We start from the raw sequence: 20,166 nt of genomic DNA on the forward strand, positions 1-20,166 counted from the left end.
CACGTCATTACATGCTGCCCGGCTTCCTGATTGGCCGGGAAGCCGGCTCCATGCTCCCTTGTCATGAGGTGACGAGAGAGCATGGGGTCGGCTTCCCGGCCAATTAGGAAGCCGGGCAGCGTGTAATGACGCGCTGCCCCTCTTCCTGATACCGGAAGTATCGGGCTAGGCATCGGAGCATTTGGGCAAGTACGAGTACTCTCCTAAATACTCGGCATCGGCACAGATACTAGTGCCGGTATCGGTGCATCCCTAATATTTTCTATATTTAATAAGAGTGAAAAATACAATTTTTGAATATTTTTCTGTATTTCTTTGCAGTCAGGAAAACATTTCATATATATATATGTTATTATACAAACAGTATTTCATATGTACTGTCTTGCCGTCGGCAGGGGGCGGTGTGATCCTTCAGTGTTTCAGGAAACTGTATAAATACAGACGTGCGTAGAAGAATCTTTGTTTGTACAAGTGAATGGTTCAGAGGAGGGACAACCCTCACCTCCCGTGGTGAGGAGACCATTTATATATTCAGATGCAATTGGTGGAGGTGCCCTCCGCACACCTTTCAGCAGTCCCGGCCAACAATCAAATAAATGGTGCTCGAAGTAACTTCACGGATGGCACCGTGCAAAACACAAGATTGAAGAAAATAGGTCACCAGCACTCCATAAGTTAAAATGAATGAGTCCTTTTAATGGACAATGATGTCACAGAAATCCAACATGAGCTCATGTTGGATTTCTGTGACATCATTGTCCATTAAAAGGACTCATTCATTTTAACTTATGGAGTGCTGGTGACCTATTTTCTTCAATCATTTATATATTCATTCTACTTCTGCAGTCAACATATGCAGAGCTAGTGCTGGGCTCTCTTATTGGACAGCCTAGAATGCACTGCACCCACACCGACACATGAGACCACATGTGTTAAATGTTAAAATAAGGATGTTACACAAATAATAAATAGAATTATATATACAATTTTTTTATGAGTAGTCACTTTCAAAAAATAAAACATATTGTCCAAGAATAAAAATACAGCAGCCAGTGGCAAAAATCAAATTCTCTCTCGGCCCAGTATCTTTCTTTTATGTCCTTCCCTATGACTGTGTGCAGTTTCTGCCTAATGCCGATATTGACCACTCACAATGGAGTAGCAGTGAGGCAGCTTTGACAGGCTGAAGTCAGTGGTGGTACTGGTGGGGCGAGGAGTGCTCCCTTAGCCCCTTCATGCTCGGTGGTATGTCCTCCTGTGCCGGGTGTATTTGTTTTTCTTTGATGATTCATTTGCTTCTTTGGTCCGGCTTACTTGTTACTAAACCTAATTTTCGTCATCATTTAGAGGAATGTCCCGGCCCCACTCAGAGCCCCTTCCTCTGTCTTTCAATATAGCAAAACTTTCAGGCCTGGACGAAGCACTTCCAGTTCTTTTAGCTCTCTTTTAGCTTCATCTGACATGAATTGGGAGCTGGCCCTAGAAGAAAGGACATAAACACTCATTAGATCTTAGTAGAAAGCTCTCGCACAATTTCCCAGTCACTGGAGAATTGGGAAAGAGGGCATTTGCTCCATGAAGGCCTGTATATAACTATATGTTGGGCTGGCGACCCCAAGTGAAGATGCTCCCTATTCTGTCAGAGAGGGGCCTACAGTCAGCAACAGTTCAATGGCATGTCCCTCTGGTAAAAGCCCCAATAAGCACACGGACAGTGTGTGACATGGATTTAAATGGCCGCAGCAGCCCCTCTATTAATCAAACCGACTTTAACAGTAACCAAAATAATAAACAAAATAATATACAAATAAATAATAAATAAATCTTAACGACTGATTGGATCCGAGAAGGGGGCTTTGGGTGCCCAACAGCCCTAATAAGGCCTCTACTAAAAACTGCTCCATGTCCCCAGCCGCACCCCAACCAGCTCGAGTACAGTTACTGCTCCCAAGTTCCAAGAGGCCAGATGTAATCAACTCCGATTTTGCAGACCCCTTAACCCGCCAAGCTGCCGTGACATAAAAAGGACATTGTAACCACCAGAAACCACAAAATTCAAGGCAAGTGGAACAACCTGCTTCCTCCGTCGACTTTCCGGAAAGAACGTCCTACGGCCCTTACAGTCCCAACCCATGCGGCTCCTCCCGGAACACCTGACCTCAACCTCCAATCAGTGAAGATCAGCTAATGCCCTTTTTTTTATTTTTAACCCCTTCTCCAGGGACTTTTCCTCCCCCCAGTCATGAAGCCCCTTCGTTCATTCTCACTAGGTTTGTCTTTATATACACTATCTACCTGCTTCCTGTTCAGACCTGCAAACACAGCTCCTGGAAGAGGGGAGTCTTCCAGAATCATCTTCCTTTTGTAGCTCTCATAGCAGCAATGGAAGACAACGCTGGAAGAAGGCAAGACTGCAAAATAAATTGTGCTCATTTGTAAAAAAAAAAAGGAAGCTGAGGGAAAGGAGTTATTGATGATGGTGTCATTGGATTTATCTAATATTTTATTTAGGGGAACCCATATCATTTTCACAGAGCAGCGGTCATCGTACTCAGCCCTTATAGTACTTCCTCCTTTACAATTCATCTCTTACAGTCCACGATTTTAATGATATAGATGTAGAAAGGTGTGTAACAATAAATCAGGTCACCAAGTCAACACCCACCTTTCATCATGGCCACCAATCACTGTGGTACACTGTGTGGTTCACTTTCTTTAGCCCCAATGATAAAGTCCAGTTACCGGTAGTTGTGCTTGCCCTTCATTCCAAAGGTTCCCCATCCTCCCCTCTTCTTAGTTGCCTCTAGGACATCTTTTAAGCCAACCTGTCACCTTCTGGTTGGCCATTGAGAGGTCACACTCCAAGTGAAACAGATTTATTAGAAATTATTCCTGGCACTCTTGAATCACAAAATAAACTCCTAATAATATTGTTTTATGGTGAACCTACCAGATTTCTTTCAGGCTGGAGGATTTGATTATTAGATGCCGGATGTGGTTGGAACCGACATCTGTTATTCTGTTGTTCAGCAGATCCAGCAATCTGAGGCTCTTGCTATCACTCAGTGACTCCAGTGATGTCGTACATTCATCCGTCAACCCAATATCCCTCAGACTGTAACAAAAAATTAGACAAAGAGTTACTCCTCGGTAGACTTTAATGTCTCCAAGAGCTGTTAAAATCCAATTTCCATGACCAATATCCAAGGATGTGAGGTATGAAAGTGTGACCCCTCCATTCATAATCCTACCCCATGGTGGCAGGAACTCTGGGACCGGTGCTCATTGTTTTGATTACATGGCTGAAGGTGTGGATCACCAGATATTTAAAGGCAGAGATTTAAAAATGGCAGATGGTGTAGCCCCTAAACCTCTTTCTACTTGTCCTCTCTGTCAAAAAATGTGAACCCCAATCTCCTCAAAAGAATGTCCCTTCTCCTTAAGGTGGTGGAAGACTGCCTGCAAGGTTCACCCTTCAATATTAGGCCATCATTAGTTGAGAGGATGTTTTGTCTCTCCAGTGTACAGGTCTTTGCATTCCATTGTGGAGTGACTATACCAGATTACTTCTCTTATGTTAGGTCTTTTACGTGGGACCTTCAATACCATCTACCATCCACCTATAATGTTTTAATACCTCCACCCCCATGATTTGACAACAAATGTCCCCTTCTGCCATGGATCTCGAATAGTTAACACTTTTCCCAGACTTCATGGCACCATGGGATTGGATTATGCAATTAGAACAGGTTTGCTTCTCAAACTTTCCCAACTCTAGGCCAATCATCATTAGTCTTGACACACTCATTGATAATTGATTGAAGGCGATTGAGTTGTCTGTGTGGGTTTACATGCTGGGGTATGTTTCTGACACTTAATAGAACTGAAAATGCTGCTTGTATGGGAAGTGAAACTTCTTCAACATTATAGAACAAGTCCAGTTGAATGGTAATAACTACTACTATCTACCATGACCCTACAAGAACCTTTGCAAACATTCCATAATTAGGTGTTGACACTTTAGACTATACATCTATGTTTACAGCAGAGCACAATGGTTCTTCAATACTATAGACACATTTAACTGAAAAAGTGAGATAATATACACTTTTGAGATAATACTACACTTCAATATTGAGTTGGCTCCGCCATTTGCCGCTATAAGAGCTTCAACTCTTCTGGGAAGGCGTCCACAAGGTTTAGGAGTGTTTCTATTGGAATGTTTGACCATTCTTCCAGAAGCGTATTTGTGAGGTCAGGTACTGATGTAGGACGAGAAGGCCGGGCTCGCAGTCTCCGCTCTGATTCATCCCAACGGTGTTCTATGGGGTTGAGGTCAGGACTCTGTGCGGCCAGTCAAGTTCCTCCACCCGTAACTCGCTCATCCATGCCTTTATAGACCTTGCTTTGTGCACTGGTGCGCAGTCATGTTGGAACAGGAAGGGGCCGTCCCCTAACTGTTCCCACAAAGTTGGGAGCATGAAATTGTCCAAAATGTCTTGGTGTGCTGATGTTCCCTTCACTGGAACCCAACCCCTGAAAAACACCCACACACCATAATCCCCCCTCCACCAAACTTTACACTTTGCACAAAACAGTCAGGTTAGGAAGAAGAGAAGAAAAAACATTCTTTATACTTGCTTATTTTCCTAATATTAAAGTAAGACCAAATAGAATGAACAGATGTACAAACCGCCAAACCCAGACACGTCCATCGGATTGCCAGACAGAGAAGTGTGATTGGTCACTCCAGAGAACACGTCTCCACTTCTCTAGAGTCCAGTGGCGGCGCGCTTTACACCACGGCATTCCACGCTTTGCATTGCACTTGGTGATGTAAGGCTTGGATGCAGCTGATCGGCCATGGAAACCCATTCCATGAAGCTCTCTACGCACTGTCATTGCGCCAATCTGAAGGCCACACCAAGTTTGGAGGTCTGTAGCTATTGACTCTGCAGACAGTTGGTGACTTCTACGCATTGTGCGCTTCAACATGCGCTGACCCCGCTCTGTCATTTTATGTGGCCTACCACTTCGTGGCTAAGTTGCTGCTGTTCCCAGTTGCTTCCACTTTGTTATAATACCACTAACAGTTGACCGCGGAATATTTATTAGCAAGGAAATTCCATGGAACACCTGAATCCAATGATTTGGAGGGGTGTCCTAATACTTTTGGCAATATAGTGTATGTTAATTATGTTGTTTATTCACAGTTTATTGTATCACACGTGTCTGAATGGTAGCGTTATACTTTAAAATTGCCCCAAAATATTATTGTCTCAGTCAGTCCTGTTATACTCACTCTAATTCCTCTATGCGGCTTGTGGTCAGAGCTTCCATCAGATCCCTGAAATGAGGACCCTTCAGATTGTTCCTAGACAGGTCCAGTCTCTTCAATGTCTGGTTATTTCGTATTCCCGATGCCAGGTGGGGGCAGGAACTGTCTGTCAGTCGATTGCTACCCAAACTGTAGAAGAAGAGAAAAATGTTTAATTGTATCTACAGCTAAATCTTTATTTTTCATGTTTGGATGGAGTGGGGAAGGGGTTAGAGTTGGTTCTCTTGACCATTGTCACTGGGAAATAAAGTGGTAGGAAAATCCAAAATGTTTCTAGACCAGAACAGGAATAGAGGAGAAATCTGCTGCATTGGAGAACATGGGCAGATCTGGCCACCCCACAGTAAAATACCTCAGCTGTGGGATCTCTGATATTCAGCATATTATTGGGTATATAATGGACAAATCTCATTCCCTCCTCCTTCTATACTTGGACAATTCTTTACCTCCAGTGTGCTTTGCTTTTTTCATCCAACACTGAGTACACCTCTCATCCACACTGTCCCTTCGCCATACTGCTCCTTTTCCCATGCTATAATGTACCCCCTGTACCTCCTTTCTGCTGGAATTATTGTAACCCCTGTACTGATTCTTCCCCTGGCTTCATTGCACTACCATACTTCTTCTCTCTGCTGATTCCAGCCCCCCTTAACATCGCCCACCTCTAACATTCACCTTGTGCTGGACCTCTGCATCCCCACAACTTTCCCCCTTACTACATTCATCAAAACCCTTCATGAATCCCCTTTAATACTATCATCATTCTCCTCCAACCCCTTTCTTTTGTACTAGCCCCTAGTATTATGTTTCTCCTTCCCCTCCAGCATTTCCCTGTACATGCGCTCTTCTTCCAATGGTGCCCAGCTAGGAGGACCATGGTGACCATAATTATTCATTTCTCATCACTGGAAGATCAGATTCCCTTGCATACGGTGAGCACTACAATATTATTGTCTCACTCAGTCCTGTTATACTCACTGTAATTCCTCTATCCGGCTTGTTGTCAGAGCTTCCATCAGATCCCTGAAATGAGGACCCTCCAGATTGTTCCCAGACAGGTCCAGTATCCTCAATGTCTGGTTATTTCTTATTCCAGATGCCAGGTCGGGGCAGGAACTGTCTGTCAGCTGATTATTATCCAAACTGTGGAAGAAGAGAAGAAAAAATATTCTTTATACTTGCTTATTTTCCTGTAATTAAAGTAAGACCAAAAGGTTTCAACAGATGTACGAAGGGTCTGCATGACTATGGGTAGGAATAGGTCCAAGAGAAGGTTAAATTGTGAGTGTAGTGTATGGAGGTGGAGGTCTTACTTGACTGGAGGTTGACCGGTCAGATGGGCAATGAGGAGCTCTAAGGGTTGACCCCATGTGTGTTTCACTTTGAAAGGGAATTTATACTTATCTCAGTGAATGTGGTGAAAATTCCCTAGACCCAATCATGGGCGAGGAAAATTAATAAAACTGTATCTTTGCACATGATTGGATGATGGAAGTCAACAGTTTCATGTTGTTCAAGAAAGCTAAGGGAAAATTCACTTTGCTAAGTGAACAGTCTTTTTTTCTTTAGTAAATCAACCCTATTGCATTGCCAGCTCAAACAGGAAGATAGGTGTTGCTAGAAATATAGCATGGTCCTATTTTTATGTACTTACAGCATGTACAACACATAGGGAAATGTTCATGTATGGCAAAGATTTACTAGATATGTTTTTTTCCATTATGCCTTCGCATGAGCTTTAAACATACAGCAGCTAGAACTGATGAGGGGTGTGAATAATTTCTTGACCAATGGCATGCGTGTATAAAATATCAAGTCTCAATCAGTCCGGTTAAACTCACAGCAACTTAAATATTTGGCTTGTTCTCAATGCTTCCATCATGTCATGGAAATGAGGACCCTCCAGTTTGTTTTCAGACAGGTTCAGCGTCCTCAGTGTCTGGTTATCTCTTATTCCGGATGCCAGGTGGGGACAGGAATTGTCCATCAGAACATTACCAACCAAACTGTAGAAGACAGAAAAAAAACATTGTCTAAGCAATAATTGAATTTTATCTTAATTATTTTTATGAATCTCTACATGGATAGAGCATGTTCACAGTGCATGCCCACGGAGCATTGGTTAGCATTGGCATGGAACAGGCTAAGCCATGATAGCACTCAGAGCTCACTGGTCTTCTCATGTCATCTTAGGACTTGATCAGACCTAACCTATGCATCGTAGATGATCTGCTGGTACTGATCCATATACAGTTAGTATAATCTTTACCTCAAATCCGTGATGGTAGGTAGAGCTGGTGAAAGGTTTTTCAAACCTTCACTCTGAATATTAGAAAAGCTTAGATTTACTTTATTTGTCTTTCTGCAGGACTGAAGATAAAAAGACAGAACAGAGCAGTCTAGAGGGCTGAGGGGGACATTAGAAAAGTCAACAACTTTGTTTGATCCAACACATTGTGACACCAGAGCCTTATTCCTACTCTCATGGAGATAGTAGAAGACATTAAGAAGATCTCTCTTGTCTCCTCGATCTTTTCCCATTTTTGTCTGCATCCAGGTGATGACATGTCTGGCAGCCGGAGTAGACAATTCTCCCACCTGAGACTTTAACATGGATCTAGTAGAAGAGTCTGAGAGGCCGCAGAGGAAACGGAGAAATATTTCAGCACGGCCGTCATTGTGAGATTCAGCATCATCAAGTGTTTCCTGTAATCTGTCAGGAATATAGTTAATGAAATGGACTAAAGCAGCAAAAAACTCCTGAAGAGTGAGATGTAAGAAGGTGTAATCCACATCAGGAGGCTGACCAGATTCTATCATGAAACATGAAAAGAGATGTGTATCATTTCTCACACTGAATGAGTCCAGATGACGCTCATCAAATACAATCATGCGATTCATGACTCCATGTTCTGCCATCTGCCCAATAGATGTCAGAAGTTCCCGGGCAGGGTGACCATCATCTTTATTCTGGCAGTGATTGGCCAGAATGTTGGAGACAAAAGTCACAAAGAGTTGTGTCACTGTTTTGGGCAATGATGTCATCAGCTGATCAGTGATTGTTGGTTGGGCTCTGAAGCACATTGATAACACTGTACAGATGATCCAGCAGTATGATGGGATATAACAGAAAGTGTACAGCGTGTCATTCTCCTGCACGTAATGAAAAGCCTTTGCTGACAATTCCTCATTTCCAAAGAGATTTTCAAAGTAGATCAGTCTGTCTCCGTGGAGAAATCCCATGATCTCAGCTATTCTCTGGAAGACACCAGTATCAACTGATGCCAGTCTGGTTGGGCGGCTGGTCATCAGTACAGAACAACCCTTAAGAAGACTCTGCCTCACCAAACTGGCCACAATCTCACCACACTTTACCCTCCATTTATTATCGGTGCACAGTTTTTTTGATCTGAAATCCATTTGGTGAATAGTTTCATCTAAACCATCAAATATAAAGAGAAGTATTTCTGGATTTTGTAAAATGTCTCCAATCTGACTCCTCAGATACGGATATTGTTGAAGAATCATCTCCTCCAAGCTGACCTCTTTCAGTTTATTAAGCTTCCGGAATCTGAAGGAGAAGACAAAAGCAAATCTCTGGTAGTGTTTTCCGGTCACCCAGTCATTGACAAACTTCAGTATCAGTGTGGTCTTCCCTATTCCTGGCACTCCGCTCACCATTACTGCATGTGGTGCACATTGTGACTGGTGGCTCCAGCGGAAAACCCTATTGAGAGAAATGGGTTCCAGTCCAGATTGTGTTCCCCTCAAGCACTCCTCATGTTTTATTCCGGTCAGTATTAGCTCATTCTGGGGACGCTGCTTAAACTGATTGGTGGTTACTACTTTCAAGTTCACATAACGCTCGTTGATGAGGAATCTTTGTGGTACCAGGGTAGTTCCTGGGGGTCTATGCTCCACTAGAGTCTCATTTTTCTCCATGAGATGTTGCTTGTGCTTCATATGAATATCTAGGAATATAATATAATGTAAAATGTTAACATAATTCCGAAATTGATTGGCCGTCGCTGGCAGCACAACCGGTTCTCATTCAGGTGTTTTGCAAAACGTCTCTATAAAAACGACAGAACTATCCATTCAGAAGATGCAACATATCTACTGCGCCTCTAAAAACTGATTATGTAATTTTGTTATTGTGCTTATCCCACTGAGTCACCACTACTTATATAATGAATGTGTTTAAAGGAAAAAATTCAATCAGCAGCCTTCTATAAGAGAAGAAAACCTACACTGCTGGTGGTAAGGAAGTGAAATCTTTGCTCTCATGCAAAGGCAGGATTACTACTACCCTTTTTCCCCGAAAATAAGACCTACCCCGAAATTAAGACCTAGTACTATTTTTGGGAATTGCTAAAATATAAGACCTACCATGAAAATAAGACCTAGTTGTGACAATTCCCATGGCCGCTAAGGCATAAGGGGGAACTTGAATAGCCGCAGGAGAGAATCAGCGGTGCCAACGAAGCCAGCGCTAGAGGACGCGAGGCGGCAGCGCAGGGAGCACACCCGCATAAGCCGATGTTTCCTCTATAGTGCCGTCTCCTGCCACAGGCGGAGTGATACCAAATGCACTCCGCCTGTGAGGAATCTATAGTGAAAGTGCGCTTCGTTCATTCTGGTTACCAAATTGCTCTTGGAAAGGTATGGCACCCCTGATTGCCCTGATCACTCTATTCTTAACTTTGCCAGTTTGGATTATTAATTTGGATTTACATTAACTTTGGATTGTTATACATTAAAAACAAAAATAAGACCTACCCCGAAAATAAGACCTAGTGTGTTTTTTTGAGCCAAAAAAAATATAAGACAGTGTCTTATTTTCGGGGAAACACGGTACTATCTGACACTTCTCGGTGTGATGGATAGTTGGGGACATAGAAAAGAAGAATGTATTCCCTCTGCTCCTTAGAACCATCTTGTGCCCATAATGCAGTTGTAGCCCCCATCACCTTCTGTGATGTGGCTACTAGACATTTAATGATAGCCAGGGCTGTAGTCAGCCTGGCTGGAATTATAGTGGCAGTTATCTGGTTAATCCCAGGTGTCTGACATTGCCTGTACCCCCTTGGGTGGAGTGTGACTCTGTCATATTGTGGGACAGCCAGTGAGAGATACTGTAGTGTATGTACAGTACAGCAGCCAATCACTGGGCTTCTCTCAGCCAGTGGTGCATGCTGGGATAGGGTACATATACCGGAGGGATTTGCCATGTGCACAGACTAGCCAGGACCAGCCATGGAATAGGGCTGGGTGCTGTTCAGCCTGCCCCCCAGGCTAGGCCTAAGGCCTGGGGGTGGGCATGGGCTGGTGTGAGGAAAAGGTTTCCCTGAGACCTCCAACAAGGAGGAGTTCTGTTTGCTGTTAGAGGAAGAGAACCGGGACCAATGCTGGCTCTTGAAGTACCCTGGAACTAAGAGGACTTCAGGAGTATGGTCGGTGTCTTTCCTGCTTGAGGATCTGTATCCACCCTGCTCATCTGCTACATCAGTTGCCATCCGCTGCCTCCCAAGTGGATCTACACTGATATGTCAACCAGGTCTGGTGAGTCAGGAGCTTTTGTCAGTTACCTCTGGAAGCTTAGAACCCCAAACCCCTCCCCCATAACCTCTCTCCCCAGTGGAGATGTTCAATAAAACGTTATTCCGCATTATACTACTGGAGTGGACATCAGTCTGTGGGCACTAGAAGAAGGGCGGTTAGTGCTAATGGGTGGGCAGCTGAAGAACATACTCTAGACAGACTAGAGATGAATCGGGCATTCAGCGGCTCCTTCGGGGGTGAACGCTACACAGTATTACATTATATTACCTGCGACCTGAAAATAAAATACTCTAAGAACGTTCGGTTTTGCCTGTATTTGCACAGAATGAGATTCAAAGGGCGAATGGCTCTGTCAAATAGTTTCTAAATAGATTCCAAAGTGAATCCTGTGTTCTATCAGATATACATCGTGTTTTATTTACCCTTCAGCTCCGGGGTCAGAGAGTGTCCCTGTTCATCCAGCAGAATCTGATCCACAAGTTTCTCACCTGAAGAGAGAAATATAACATGCCGGGTCTAAGTCATGTACGTCTGAAATGGACCTTTAATATACAGCAAACCACAGATTAGAAATATGTCTAAATAACAACGTTTCACTAAACCTTATGTTACATTTAAAACATTGGTATAAAGTTCTCCATATTTTGTTCAGTATCAATTACCAGTGGCGTAACAATCGCCATACCAACCCAGGCGGACGTTATGCGGCCCGGGGCACGGGGGGGCCAGGACATCCCTGATGCTGTGTGGGCCGCCTGGGTCGCGATGGCATCTCATGCTGCTGGCTGTCACTGGCAGCTGTGAAGAGGAACACGCCGCTGTTCAGATCACTGGCAGTGATCTGTGCAGCGGCACTTTCCTCTCCACAGCCGCTGCTGAGTCAGAGAGAGCCAGCAGCGGCGGTGCACCCGGCAGTGGAAGAGGAGGTGGGGCCGCTGGGTTGGCAGCAGAAAAGGAGGCGGGGCCTGGTGATGGAGGAGGAGGCTGGACCCGGCAGTGGAAGAGGAGGCGGGGTCCATCAGCGACCGTGGAGGAAGAGGAGGCGGACAGGTAAGGAGTGTGACCAACCCACCTGAGACCTGCAGAGCCCGCCATAGAGATTCTATGGTGGGCTCTGCAGGATCACCCTCAGGTGGGCTGTGTGGAAACACTAATAAAAAGCATCTTTAAAACAAAACAAAAAATTACCCTTGCTTTAAAGCCAGTCAAAATTTTCAAATAGATAACAAAACATTGAATAGTTGCCTTTTTGTACCTATAGGAACACCAGAGGCGTTCTATATACTGAATGTGTGCAGATTACTTAGAAAAAGTAAATGTCTGCTCATGTGATTGGCTTACAGTTTTTCTCAGCCTTTTTCTCATATGACAAGCTTGGGAATGGTCATGTGATTGTTCCCAAAAGATCCTCCCATTGAGCCCTTTTTTCATATTCTTTGTATTCTCGGTGAGTTCAACTGCCTGTGGATCTTTTCAAGTCAGCAAGCTGCCGAACTGTTCATGCAGAGTGAGTCTCAGGAGGTATGTTTTTTGCATAAAGCGACATCTGAGACAGAACTGTTACACCTGGAATAAATCCCTGCCAATCATTACTTTATTACAGTGTTGACTGAAAACACAAATTCCTCTTACCTGTCTGGCTGATCTCACCCAGAACCGCCAATAAATTAGGATGAGGATGATCTTTGTGTAGCGCATAGAGACATTCCCAGAGTCCAATCACAGCTCCTCTTCCCCGATCCTGAATATCTTGTAACAAAACGGAGGAGAAAAAAGCGGGGTCTGTTTTCATGAACAGGTATTTCTGAAAGAGATATTGTTACAATAATATTATTTTTCATATTTTTGCAATAAATAATTTAATTTCTATACTTATGACTCAAAATGTATAAATGATTCTGACTGGTTTGGACACTCTGATCAGAAAAGGAATATACCTGTCGTAAGCAGGGTCGGAATTCCCACAAGGCCAACGTAGGCCCGGCCTTGGGGCAGCACGGAGTAGAGGGGCGGCAGGGGTGTGGAATTCCTATCTGCCGACGTCTGGGACATGCAGTTCCGGGCGCCAGGCGGGTAGTTGCTTTCTACATTTGGCCCTGCTTTGGGCAAGCAGAGCTAAATCTACAGCGGGGAACCCGCAACTTGTTTTGTACAAGTGATCCCGGCGATGTTGCCAAGATCACTTGTATGTAGCCTGCAGGTCTGCCATACTCCAAGGGGGTAGGGAGGACGCATTGAGGAACCTGGCCTTGGGGCAGCAGAGAGAGTATATCCGGCCCTGGTTGTAAGGCAGTTATACTGGGTATAGCTGATACATGACTGATCTCTGTCTGACTTACGGGTGCTTTTAACCACTTATTGCCACCAGCCGCTGTAATATAAAACTACCAGAGGCATCATTATTTAAGGGGGGGCCCCTTCCCATCCGGCCACCTTCTTTGTCTTGCTCTATCACTTCCCCCACTTCTTTGTTGTTTCTATATCCTGTTCTGTCTTATGTCTCTGCAGCCCAACTGGCTCGCCAGGCTGCCAACACTACTTCTTAATATTCTTCAGGTTGTCGTAGTTCGTTCACATCTCATGTGTCAGAACTAGCCCCCCCCCCCCCCCCCCCCCCTCCCTTTTTTTCTTGGGTTTGTCTTTTTCTTTCTCTCTCTCTTTTTCTTCTTTTTTTTTTTTAGTGTATATATATTATTTACAAATGGTTCCAGCCTGTCAAATTATTTAAGGAATTGTTAATTTATCATGTTTGGCGAATGGGCTACTCTTTTTCCTGTCTTTGATACATTATTATTAATATTATACAAGACTTATATAGCGCCAACAGTTTGCGCAGCGCTTTACAATATAAGGAAGACATTACAATCACAATACAATTCAAGACAAGATGGTAAGGAGGGACCTGCCCCTGAGGGCTTACAATCTAAGATGGAGGGGCAAGTGATACATGAGGAGGGAGCTGTGTGCGGATGAATTGTTTCAGAACATGATGGTTGAGCAGTTAGGTTGAGGTGGGGTAGGCTTCCCTGAAGAGATGAGTCTTAAGGGATCGCCTAAAGGCAGTCAGAGTGGGAGACAGACGGACAGGTTGGGGTAGAGAGTTCTATAGGATGGGAGAGGCTCTAGTGAAGTCCTGGAGGCGAGCATGGGAGGAGTTGACGAGGGAGCTGTAAAGCAGGAGGTCATTTGAAGAGCGGAGGGGACGGTTAGGGTAATACTTTGAGACAAGGTCTAGGGGGGTGGGGGATGGAAGCCAGTGCAGGGATCGACAGAGGGGGGTGGGTGATGGAAGCCAGTGCAGGGATCGGCAGAGGGGGGTTGCAGACATTGAGCGGTTGGTTAGGTGGATGAGTCTAGCAGCTGCATTCATGATAGACTGAAGGGGGGATAGCCTGTGTAGTGGAAGGCCAATGAGGAGGGAGTTGCAATAGTCAAGACGAGATATAACAAGGGGTATTACACACACATATATACATGGGGTATTGATCCAGCACTTGAATATATATTGCCTAAAGAAGCTATCGGAGCTGATACGAAACAGCAGATATGTGTTCGGAGGAGCTCCTTCCTAGCTCGGTCTGACCTGAGCTCATCCCTATGATATGAGTAACATTATAACACAACATAATAATACGTCTTACTCAACATTTCCTGAATCTAAGCCAGCTATGGCAATGTAAACTAATGCTCTCTATTAAAAACCTTTATTCTCTCTTACTCACAGATTAACATGTAATTACATAATTGGCCGCGCCTTTAGGTGATTAAAATGTTGTTATTAAAAAAACTATAGATTCCCATAAGTCAAAGTCAGATATTTTGGGTTAGGTAAAATGGGGCCTGAGGTTGGCCCCATAGATTCCTCTCTGTCCAGGGCTGGCCAGGTTCCCATTTTAGGTTCTAGGCGTCTTCTAGGCCAGGCGGTCAGTAGTTAGAGAGTCACAAACACTGAACTATGTGTGATCACATCATTTGTAACCGGTTTCACTTGCAGTTCACAATACCTATTGTTGTAGATTATTTGGAAATGTATTTTTCTTACATCAGTGTTTAGGACATTCCGAGACTTGAGTTCTACCAGCAGGGCATGGGGGTCCAAGTTCTCCAGGATGTAGGTCAGGTCATCTCTGAAATACTCGTATATGCTCCTCAATGATGAATCGGCATACGCAGAGAGCTGATGATGGAACTCCCTGATGTCCTCTAGAAAAATACAGAAATACATTTACAGCTTCAAGGAGTAGTGTTAGGGATAAATGGAGGAATAGTGTTAGGGTGGTTACAGGCAAGGGCGTCCTGAGGCCGGGTGTCACCCAGTCTCTAGACCGGGTTACACCCCGCGTGTCGTGATCGCGCATGCGCGGCCATCCGATTTATTGATTGAGAGAGGAGGGGACGTTCACTTGGCAGGATGAGGTATGTGGCCGGGTCCCCTCCTCTCTCCTGACACTGTTGGGCTCTCTGTCCATGACTGAGTGCCCGACGTTTTAGAGGGGGTGACACCAAAATGACTGTCAGTCATTTTGGTGTCACCTCTGCAATGGTGTCACCAGGGTGTGGGCCGCACCCCCCGCACCATTTGCGACGCCATTGGTTACATGGAGGGTTAATGTTAGGGTTACAGGCAGTGTTAGTATTAAGTCATAAGGAGGGTTATTGTAAGGGTTATGAGAAAGGTAAGTGTTAGGGTTACAGGGAGGGGTAGTGTTGGGTTACAGGGAGGGTTAGTGTTGAGTTTACAGGGAGGGTGAGTGTTGGGGTTACAGGGAGAGTTAGCGTAAGGGTTACAGGAAGGGTTAGTGTTGGGTTACAGGAAGGGTTAGTGTTAGGGATACAGGGAGGGTTAGTGTTGGGTTTACAGGGAGGGTCAGTATTGTGGTTACAGGGAGAGTAAGCATAAGGGTTACAGGGAGGGTCAGTGTTGGAGTTACAGGGAGGGGTAGTGTTGGGTTACAGGGAGGGTTAGTGTTGGGTTACAGGGAGGGGTAGGGTTAGGGTTACAGGGAGAGTTAGCGTAAGGGTTACAGGAAGGGTTAGTGTTGGGTTACAGGGAGAGTTAGCATAAGGCTTACAGGAAGGGTTAGTGTTGGGTTATAGGAAGGGTTAGTGTTAGGGTTACAGGGAAAGTTAGCATAAGGGTTACAGGAAGGGTTAGTGTTGGGTTACAGGGAGAGTTAGCATAAGGCTTACAGGAAGGGTTAGGGTTGGGTTACAGGAAGGGTTAGTGTTAGGGTTACAGGGAGGGTTAGTGTTGGGTTTACAGGAAGGGTTAGTGTTAGGGTTACAGGAAGGGTTAGTATTGGGTTACAGGAAGGGTTAGTGTTGGGTTACCGGGAGGGTCAGTGTTGGGTTACCGGGAGGGTCAGTGTTGGGTTACCGGGAGGGTTAGTGTTGGGTTACAGGGAGGGTTAGTGTAACAGTTATGGGAAGTGATAGCGTTAGGGTTACAGGCAGGGATAGTATTAGGTCATAAGGAGGGTTTTAGGCTTAGCGCAGGGGTATATGCTATTGGAAGGGTTAGTTTTTTTGTTAAGACCCTCTGTTGATGGCCATTGGTCTTTTGTTGATGGCGTCTGTTTGACCATAGTTTGAGATTCTTCTGAGATCATCCAGAATTCATTGGCGGGTGCATTTGACCTGCAGTTGACCTTCTTCTGACCTGCATTCGACCTGCTTTATTCGCATTTTGCATTCCCAAACAGTTATATGGGAATGAAAATCCTGCATGAATCTAACAAAAGCACTTTGACACAAGCCCATAGGCGTATGCGGAAGGTCTATAAATTGCTACGGGGGAAAGGGGGCTCAATGTGAGGGCTAGTCCATAGGGATGGACCTCTACAGAGTGGCCACTGCTTCCACACAGAGAGCAAGGGTCCTTGTCTGCAGCACGCTGGCAGGGGACAGGGGACAGGCTCCTCTATGCAGGCTTTGGCTCACTTCTATAGAAATTAACTGTTTGATATTGTCACCTTTTGTTTTTATATGCCTGTAATGTACTTAACTGAAAGTTCACTTTGACCTTTAATCATAGCCAGTGGATATTCCGGTTTTCATATAGCCTATAAAAATCTGCCCATAAAAACCTCACCTGTGCTAACCCCTCCCCACCCTACCTACAACATAGAAAGCAGTTCTGTATTCAATTCTTCCTCACGTCTTCATTCCGCTTCCTGCCATAGAATGGAGGAATCTCATCAATTACAGATAGTATTGATAGATGTGTCCAATCCCTCCTAATACTCCTTGGTACTCCTAATTCCTAAGAGTTACTCTTGACAACTGAGCTACGTTAAAGGCGCTGGCTAATCTTGCCAACTCGAAAATGTCCATGAAAAGCAAAGCCAATGAAAGTTCTCCTTGTGTACCACCACCCAATATCCCAGCATAAGAGAAACTCAAACACGGACAAGCAGATATCTCTCAGCCTTTCGTTGTTGGGCAGAGATCTTCTGCTCTCTATGGACAACATCAATTAAGGTATTCTGAAAGGCCATACAACACGAGAGGAGCATGATTGCGGAAGTGAGAATAAGGACATGGTGGATGGATGACATTCAGAATATGTAGGAGAACATTAACCCAGCAAAAGACAAGGCCAAATGAAACACAATGGTGAAAGGAAGGTTCCAAGTCCAAAGTTTAACAAGGACCTCAAGTGGTCATGGTAGCAGTGATGGTAATAATGTTGATAAGATTGCTCACAATAAAACATACAGTCACCGGCCACTTTATTAGGTACACCTTGCTAGTGCCGGGTTGGACCCCCTTTTACGTTCAGAACTGCCCTAATTCTTAGTGGAATAGATTCACCAAGGTGTTGGAAACATTCCTCAGAGATTTTGGTCCATATTGACATGATGGCATCACAAGCTCAAAGTGTGCCAAGAAAATATCCCCCCACACCATTACACCACCACCACCACCACCAGCCTGAACCGTTGATACAAGGCAGGATGGATCCAAGCTTTCATGTTGTTTACGCCAAATTCTGACCCGACCACCTGAATGTCGCAGCTGAAATGGAGACTCATCAGACCAGGCAACGTTTTTACAATCTTCTATTGTCCAATTTTTGGTGAGCCTGTGCAAATTGTAGCCTCAGTTTCCTGTTCTTAGCCGACAGAAGTGGCACCCGGTGTGGTCTTCCGCTTCTGTAGACCATCTGATTCAAGGTCCGACGTGTTGTGCTTTCAGAGACGGTATTCTGCAGACCTTGGTTATTTGAGTTACAGTTGCCTTTCTATCATCTGGAACAAGTCTGCCCATTCTCCTCTGACCTCAACAAGAAATGTTTTCGTCCACACAACTGCCGTTCACTGGATATTTTCTCTTTTTCGACCATTTTCTATAAACCCGAGAGATGGTTGTGCGTGAAAATCCCAGCAGATAAGCAGTTTTTGAAATACTCAGACCAGCCCGTCTGGCACCAACAACAATGCCACGTTCAAAGTCACTTAAATCCCCTTTCTTCCCCCATTCTGATGCTCGGTTTGAACTTCACCAAGTTGTCTTCGCCACGCCTAGATGCCTAAATGCATTGAGTTGCTGCCATGTGATTGGCTGATTAGGAATTTGTGTTACCAAGCTGTCACGACCGGAAGGTGAGGAGGCTTCTCTTGCGGCTCGTGTCCTTCCGCCCTTGGAGGTGGGAACAGGTAGTGCCACGGATGGGAACCGACACTGTGCAGGAGACGCCCTAGTAGCGGGTAGTCAGCAAACCAGAGGTCCAACTGGTCAGGAAAGCCAAAGGTCGGAGCCAGCCGGGCAGCAAGGTACACAATCAGGAGGCAAAAGGCAAAGTCCAGAAAACAGGCCGAGGTCAGGGGCAGGCAGCAATCAATAGAGAAGTCCAAACAAGCCGGGTCAAGCAGGTCACAGGAATCCAACAGGATGCAGGCACACGGGAACACTAGCTGAAGGACCATCAGCAATGGGGCAAGGGCAGGTTCGTTTTTATATGCTAAACTATTAGGGTAATTTCTACTGTGACGGCCGTTGCGCGTGTTTCCAAGCACTTCCGCACATGCGCACTAAGGCATGTTTTCCGGCCACACGAAAATTTGGTTTGTGAGCATGTGCGGGCGCCATTTTACCGTTACACAAGCAATTGAACAGGTGTACCTAATAAAGTGGCCAGTGAGTGTCTATAGCTAAAAGAAGTCTGTTCATGTAAATGTATAATTTATTACTTCATTGAATGATTGATTGATTGATTCATTCATTCATTCATTCATTCCTCAATGCTTCATATAATCTTACTGAATATAAAAATACATAATAATTGTTCCCCGTCTACCTGAACTGATGGCTCTTCTCCGGCTCTCCTCCATCTTCTCATTCACAGTAAACTCTTTTGCAGCAGAAACCCGTCCATCTCACCTCACACCTAGAAACATCAACATCATCATCTCCCGGGCTTTTAAAGTGTCTGTCTAGGCATTACCTAAATATACCCCCCATACCTCCCTCTCTCCTTCCAGGTCATGTCCCAGCATTATCTTTGATCTTGTGGTGTAGTAAAAAAAAAAACAGCTTTATTACTCCCTGGGACATCATCACCACTCTTGTAAAAGTCTTGCTGGTCAGTTCCTATACACTAAGGCACTCCGCCAGAACTACTTCTCCCAAGCAGTAATGAGTAGCTCAACGGGTATTTTTCTGTATTTGAAGAGATTTTAAAGGGATAACCACATGTTGCAGAAATGTCCTTAACAAAGAAGCAGGAAATATCACAGTCACATAATTTATATAAGGCATTGGATAAAAAAAGATACAAATGACCTTTCAGTGACAGTAGACTTAAAGAGAATGATGGATGGATAGGATAATATTGAACACAGTAGCTGTAGGTAGTAAAGCGCCATACCAGTTCAAATAGTCCAGGTGGAACGGGGTCATGGGGATAGTCAAGTGGCATAGCCAAGGGGGGTCCAACACACACCCCCTTCATCAGGGCTTATTGAGAGAAATCTTGTATGTGGACTACAATCCCTGCAGCTTGGAAGTTGTATTGTGTTGTGATGGGATTCGGTGTTACTGAACTGCAGCAGTGAAAAATCAGCCTACTCTGCCCAGGGCCGCATTTCCCACAAGGCCAACCGAGACCCGGCCTTTGGGCAACAGGGAGTAGAGGGGCAGCAGGGGTGTGGAATTCCTATCTCCCGATGCCCGGGCGGGTAGTTGTTTTCTACAAGTAGCCCTGCTTTGGGTAAGCAGGGCTGAACGTGCAGAGGGGAAGCCGCCTCTTGTTTTGTACAAGTGAT

General features: G+C 44.8%; 1 protein-coding gene across 1 annotated transcript in view; it reads right to left on the reverse strand.

The window, feature by feature from the left end:
- Positions 1–1,387: 1,387 nt before the first annotated feature.
- Positions 1,388–20,166, reverse strand: part of LOC108799166 (ribonuclease inhibitor-like) — a 201,132-nt gene continuing 182,353 nt past the window's right edge. The window contains exons 8-10 of the mRNA XM_018570982.1: positions 6,317–6,481; positions 2,951–3,115; positions 1,388–1,479 (exon numbers count right to left, since the gene is read on the reverse strand). Coding sequence (XP_018426484.1) covers positions 1,389–1,479; positions 2,951–3,115; positions 6,317–6,481 — 421 coding nt within the window. The 3' untranslated portion in view covers position 1,388. The remainder of the gene's footprint in view (positions 1,480–2,950; positions 3,116–6,316; positions 6,482–20,166) is intronic.

The sequence above is a fragment of the Nanorana parkeri genome, unplaced genomic scaffold, assembly GCF_000935625.1.
Source record: "Nanorana parkeri isolate BGI_ZX_2015 unplaced genomic scaffold, ASM93562v1 scaffold1647, whole genome shotgun sequence".
NCBI lineage: Eukaryota > Metazoa > Chordata > Amphibia > Anura > Dicroglossidae > Nanorana > Nanorana parkeri.